We start from the raw sequence: 7,102 nt of genomic DNA on the forward strand, positions 1-7,102 counted from the left end.
GCTTTGAATATTTTTTGTGCAAATATTAGGTTCAATATCTATTACTAGCTTTAGTTGTTTTTATTATATGTTACGTGATAGTTCACGTTGTAGGAGACTATCAAGATATTGATACTTCACGCATGATCTGGATGCATAAAGCTGCCTATTTTTATTTTTAAATTAATTGTTACTTTTAATAAATTATTTTTATATATACTACCTCCGTCCCATTTTATGTGTCGCCATTTGATCGGGTACGGAGTTTAAAAAATAAGTGATGACTTTGTAAAGTTTATAAAATTGCCCTCTTCAAGTTATTTTTTTATATATTTAATTTTTAGTTGTCTTTTCTTGATAAGTGGGATCCACTAAGGATAAAATGGGAATAATGTCATTAAATAGTTACCAAATAAGGAAATGTGACATTCTTTTTGGGACGGATCAAAAAGAAAACGGCGACAGAATAGAGGAAGTATATTTTAGGCCAAACCGATGTGGCCCCCTAATTTTGGCACGATCTTTCACTTTGGCATCTCAACTAGACTATGTTCATTTTTGGCACCTCAAGTAGCTATAAGTGTGTCATTTTGACACTTTTCGCTGACATGGCAAAGAGAGTGCATTACACTCTCCATAGACGCGTGAATGATGAATTTTAATCAATTTTTAATTTTTTTTCCTCTTCTTCTTCCTCTCAATTACTCCAGCCATTTCCCACTTTTTCCCTACCATTTCCCACTTTTTTTTCCCACCATTAACTTTGCTAAACTTTCTTTAAACTGTACAAATATGCAAACAAAAATGAACATATAAAAAAAGGAAACAAATATATGAAATGAAAAAGTAGCTCGTCGATATTGTTGGAATTTGAATTTTTTGACTGTTGCAGAACTAATTAAAGACCTCAATGCAAATAATTTCTGCATCTTCCATATAATTTCTTGATAGAAAAGAAGAAGCTGTGAATTTCAATTTTGCTATTGTAATCACTTGTCACCACTGTTATTGAGAAATTTAAAGAAATTTTGAAGAAAATTTTTAGAGATGAAAATTGGAGAAGATGATCGAGGAGGGAGGGAGGGTGGGGGAGGGAAAATTGGAGAAGATGATCGAGGAGGGAGGGAGGGTGGGGGAGGGGTGGGGTGGGGCTGCGTTGCTGCAACGTTAGTTTGTGGGGAGGGTGGGGGGAGGGAGTTGCTGCAGCAATCTTGGGGTGGTGGTGGGGTGGCAACAATCTTGGTGGGTGGGGTGAAGTGGGGTACTCGGAGAAGATGATGTTTGAGAGGTATTTATTTATTTATTTATTTATTTTTTATTTAAAATTAAAGTTAATTATTTGAAAATTGATATTTTAAATTATAATTTATTTAAATTATTATTTTAAATAAAAATGTCACATGCCTTTTTTTAATGGCCATATGCAATGTCAGCATACGTGTGTATTACACACTTTGCAAAATCAGTTGATTGTAAAAAAAGTTAAAATGACACACTTAATAGCTGGTTGAAGTGTTAAAATAAATTTGGTTTAAATAAAGTGTAAAAATAAAAGATTGTGCCAAATTTAAACTATATTTTATATTAATTGATGGCTGGACATAAGCATAACTAAGTAGGAATAAACGTATTAGCCTATAATTGCAACAAATATATATATAGTCTTCCTTTTCTTTTTTTCTAGTCTTCCTTTTCTTTTTTTCAAGAGAACAATGAAAAAAATTGCAGGCACGTTGACTTTATACTTTCCTTGGTAGTGTGTACCCGGTACCCTAACGAAGTAATAGGCACCCAGAATACGAACAAATCCTTTTTTTATAAAATAAATAAAATCTTTAAAATGAAAACAATTAATTTAAAAGAAAAAAAAACCTCCCGGCGTCTATATAAACCATACCCAAGCCCAACGTTAATTTGCGTCACTTGCAAGCTCCTTCTTCTTTCATCACTCTCTCCATTTAATTAAACCATGGCCTCCGCCATGACCTGCTCGGCTGCCGACCTCCTCCCTCATCTCGGCAACTCAGCCAATGCTACAGCGGCCGCAGAATTTATATGCGGTCGTTTCACAGCGGTCTCAGAGTACCTCTCAAACACCACCTACGCGGTGGACAGCACGTACCTCCTCTTCTCAGCTTACCTCGTTTTTGCCATGCAGTTGGGATTTGCCATGTTGTGCGCGGGTTCTGTCCGCGCCAAGAACACAATGAATATAATGCTTACGAACGTGCTTGATGCCGCTGCTGGTGGCTTGTCTTATTACCTCTTTGGTTTTGCCTTTGCCTTTGGAGCTCCCTCCAATGGTTTCATTGGCAAGCATTTCTTTGGATTGAAGGAGTTTCCTTCACAATCCTTTGACTATAGCTACTTTCTTTATCAATGGGCGTTCGCCATAGCTGCTGCAGGTATATTATTTTTAATGTTAGCTAACCTAAGGAAAGAAAAAAAGAATTAATTGGCTATGCATATTAAGTATTACTCCCCTGTTTCATTTTACTTGTTTCATTTTATTTCTTCATTTTCACATATTAAGAGGATTTTACTACTTTTTTCCTATACTACCATTAATATAAAATAACTACACTTTTTTTTGGACAAATTATAGTACTTCAATTCCTTTGGACCACTTTAATTTATAGCTCCTATACTACCGTAAGTAATACAGTATGATACAGGGGAGTAGTTGTGAAATTTGGTAATTTGGACAAATTATAGTGCTTCCTTTGGATCACTTTTAATTTCTTGTCATCTTTGCTAAAAATAAATGATCGAAATAATTGATATTGTAGAAAATAAAGATATCGTTGAGTACATTCCATTTTGTCCTTAATTATAGGAGTATAATTATTCTTGGAAGTAATAAAACATGGACTGATTAACATAGAATACATAAGTGTAGAGCACATACATATAAATAGAGAGAATATTTATTTCTTATATAAGGGGCGTATAAATGAAAAATGACGAAGTAAATTGAATGGCTAGGAGGGAGTGTTATCAAAGAGGATTTAGTACTGTTGCGCTAAGAATTTATGCCCATAACTTTAACAAAGTGATTTTTGCATTTTATGAAAACTGCCTGTAGACATTTTCCTTCTTTGGATTTTTACAGGTTTCAATCCAAATCTTTATTGTAAAGTTTATATACATACATCTTAATCTTTCTTTCAACTGATCGATAGGATGTCCAAAATCAAAAGACAAACAAAAATGAACATGTTAACATACCTGTATTCTTTTTTTCTTTTCTTTGTGTTATTTTATCGAGGTAAAAAGAAAAATTTAAGAAAAAAAGGAGGGATCAGATCACATATAAATTCATGTTCACATTTGATAGAATTTTTCATAAAATAAAATAATTTAATCTTAACGCTTAAAATAAATATATAATTTTATGACAAATATTTAACGGTATCGAAATTATCACTCAGATCACATATACAAGAAGGAATAGACAAAACTAATGAAGTCCATACAAATAAGAATAAACGTATTAGCCTTATAGCCCGGGACTTATTCGCATGCAATAATATGTGTACTAGAAAAATTCAGTAACACTAAAGAACAAATATTCACAAAGAAAAATCTTAGGGATTTGAATTTCCAAATCTACCCGTCACAAATATATTACTCAAGAATTTAGTTGTGGTCTTATTATTATTATTATTATTATTATTATTATTATTATTATTATTATTATGTAGTGTTTATTTTTCTCATCCACTTGTTCCCTCTCAGAAAATTTTACAATGGGAGAGTCACAACCAACAAAAGTTGTGTGACCCTCCATTAATTTTTTGATACATAAGTTATGGACCTCTATCTTTTAAATTTTATAATGAAAGTAATGAATAAGAGAGACAAAATATATTTATATAATTCATCCGAGTCTTAATTGATAAAATAAATTGTGTTAAATAAATATAAAAAATTAAAAAAGGAGAATTATGTGACACTCGTATGCAAAAACGTGTACGGTAAAAATATAATTGTTTTCTTTATGATTTCATACAAGTCCACGTAAACTTTTAATCATTATTTGAGATAAACATTACACCAAATTTTATGTATTGATCCTATTTTTATTAATAGATATTTCATTCGTTTAAATTTATGATTTTTTTTAAAATTTTTAAAAAAGACATAATTTTGTATTTAGAGTAATAACATTTCCCATGAAATATCACAAATGAGATTTGAGAAAGGTAGAGTATATGCAAACTTTATCAGAGGGGGTGCTCCATCTTTTTTATTTTATTAATAATTTAATTATAAAATAATATATAATATTTACTCCCAATTAATAATTTATAAGAACACGAATTTTCGGATTATAAAATACTATATTTTATTTCAATTCAAATTTTTTTATTTAATTAAATATGTACCGAGTCAAAACTTTCACATAAATATATAAAATAATATTTCAATGTTTTAGATTAGTAGAAAAATAAGTATTTAATTTACTCATAAAAGTGTAAATTCTATTGGAAAACAAACTCAAAATTGTTTTTAAAGTCAAACATTGAGTTTTAAACATAAATGAAAAAAATCATTCTCGCAAAAAAAAAAGTTACTCACATTTTAATATTTTATAACCAAGAGGATCCTTATAAATATTGATAGATTGAGTTTCATTGCATTTTAATTATAAAATTGAATAAATAAGGCATATTGTCTATGTGTCAATTTTACACATATTTTATATATTTTAGTTTATGTGAAAATTTTGACTCGGTATATATTTTAAATAAATAAATAATTTGAATTGAGATAAAATATAGTATTTTATAACCCGAAAATTTATGTTGTTATAAATTATTAATTGGGAGTAAAAATTATATATTATTTTATAATTAAATTATTAATAAAATAAAAAAGATGAAGCACTCCCTTTGATAAAGTTTGCATACACTCTACCTTTCTCAATTCTCATTTGTGATATTACATAAGAAATGTTATTGTACTGATATAAAAATATGTCTTTTTTATAATTTTAAAAAGAAATCATAAATTTAAACGAATGAAATATCTATTAATAAAAAAAGGATCTATACATAAATTTGGTGTAATTTTTATCTCAAATAATGATCAAAAGTTTACGTGTATTTTTATGAAATCATAAAGAAAAAAATTATATTTTTACCATACATATTTTTTATACAAGAGCCATATAATTATCCTCATTTTTCATATATACTTAATATAATTTATTTATCAATTAAGATCCATATGAATTATATAAATATATTTCCTCTCTCTTATTCGTTACTTTTATTATAAAATTTAAAAAATAAGACCACAACTTATATGTCACGCAACTTTTGTTGGCTGGGATCCTCCCATTGTAAAATTTTCCGTTCCCTCTCTGACCTAAGCGTAAAATTTTTATTTATAGGTATCACGAGTGGATCCATAGCTGAAAGGACACAATTTGTGGCGTACCTCATTTACTCTTCTTTCTTGACCGGTCTTGTGTACCCTATTGTTTCACATTAGTTCTGGTCCGCTGATGGTTGGGCCAGTGCGTCAAAAACCGATGGTAACTTATTATTCGGTTCAGGGGTTATTGACTTTGCCGGTTCAGGTGTTGTTCATATGGTTGGTGGCATTGCCGGTCTATGGGGGGCTTTCATTGAAGGACCACGAATTGGCCGGTTCGACCGGATCGGCCGGTCTATTGCTTTAAGAGGTCATAGTGCTTCACTAGTTGTATTGGGTACTTTCTTGCTTTGGTTTGGTTGGTATGGGTTTAACCCCGGTTCATTTTTAACCATACTCAAATCTTATGGTGATAGTACAAGGGGTACTTATTATGGTCAATGGAGTACAATAGGGAGGACAGCTGTCACAACCACATTGGCTGGTTGCACTGCTGCACTCACAACATTATTTGGTAAGAGACTTTTAGTGGGACATTGGAATGTGGTTGATGTCTGTAATGGTTTACTAGGGGGATTTGCAGCAATTACTTCAGGTTGTGCTGTTGTTGAACCATGGGCTGCTATTGTTTGTGGATTTGTAGCAGCTTGGGTTCTAATTGGTTTCAATAAATTGGCAACGAAATTGAAATATGATGATCCGCTAGAAGCAGCACAACTCCATGGCGGTTGTGGTTCATGGGGCATAGTATTCACAGGATTATTTGCGAAAAAAGAGTACGTTAATGAAGTATATCCAGGATTTCCTAATAGGCCATATGGATTGTTCATGGGAGGTGGCGAAAAATTATTAGGTGCACAAATTATTCAGATTCTTGTGATTATTGGATGGGTGAGTATGACAATGGGACCATTGTTCTTTTTGTTACATAAGTTCAAGTTGTTGAGAATATCGCGCGAAGATGAAACAGCAGGAATGGATTTAACAAGACATGGTGGATTTGCATATATATATCATGATGAAGATGAAGGTTCTTCTATGCCTGGATTCAAGATGACAAGAATTGAACCAATAAATACTCCTACACCTGATCATCATCACAACAGATCTGTGGCTGTGTAACAAACAAACAAAAACAAAGAAGTTGAAAATAAAATATTAGAAAGGTAATTTAATTAATAGTGTTCAATTATAGGATGGTCACCCTAGATTAATTAAGGTCAAGACGTGGCCTTCTTTGTAATAGACTATAATACATGATGAAAATTCCCCAATAGTTTTGACAAACGACTTCTGCTTATTTGAGCTTCCCTTTATTGTATGGTGTCTTCTTGTCTGTTTGCAGTGTATGGTCTGTATTGTTCTAAAAATGTAAATAAATACTACTCATAATAGTAGAATATTATTACCTGGACTTCAGCCACTTATGATGTTCATTTACTTCAAATCCATTATCTGGTTTGTCTAATGCTAATTTTTATAACATAATGAGATTTGTTAAGCATGTGGTCTTTAAAGATATGTTACCTTATCGACAACTAGATAGCACAATGTAACTAGCTCCTGTCTAATTAAAAAGAAGGAATAATTTTGACTTCTTCTTCCCCTTTTAAATTCATGTAATATTGTAATTAAAATAATTACTTGATTACGAGTATTATAAACTATCACATCTCCGATGATATATTAATTTCTCTCAGAAAAAAAATATATGAGTAAAATGTACGTTTTAATATAATTT

The 7,102-nt window shown here is 31.0% G+C and overlaps 2 protein-coding genes across 2 annotated transcripts; both read left to right on the plus strand.

The window, feature by feature from the left end:
- Positions 1 to 1,785: 1,785 nt before the first annotated feature.
- LOC107851816 (ammonium transporter 1 member 2) lies at positions 1,786 to 6,784 on the plus strand. The gene is made up of 2 exons (XM_016696912.2): positions 1,786 to 2,384; positions 5,378 to 6,784. The coding sequence occupies exons 1-2, from the start codon at positions 1,949 to 1,951 to the stop codon at positions 5,476 to 5,478; spliced, it is 537 nt and encodes a 178-aa protein (XP_016552398.2). The 5' UTR covers positions 1,786 to 1,948; the 3' UTR covers positions 5,479 to 6,784.
- Positions 5,578 to 6,483, plus strand: LOC124885113 (ammonium transporter 1 member 2-like). Its single transcript, XM_047401656.1, has one exon. The coding sequence runs from the start codon at positions 5,578 to 5,580 to the stop codon at positions 6,481 to 6,483; it is 906 nt and encodes a 301-aa protein (XP_047257612.1).
- Positions 6,785 to 7,102: the final 318 nt, after the last annotated feature.

The sequence above is a fragment of the Capsicum annuum genome, chromosome 12 (genome assembly GCF_002878395.1).
Source record: "Capsicum annuum cultivar UCD-10X-F1 chromosome 12, UCD10Xv1.1, whole genome shotgun sequence".
NCBI lineage: Eukaryota > Viridiplantae > Streptophyta > Magnoliopsida > Solanales > Solanaceae > Capsicum > Capsicum annuum.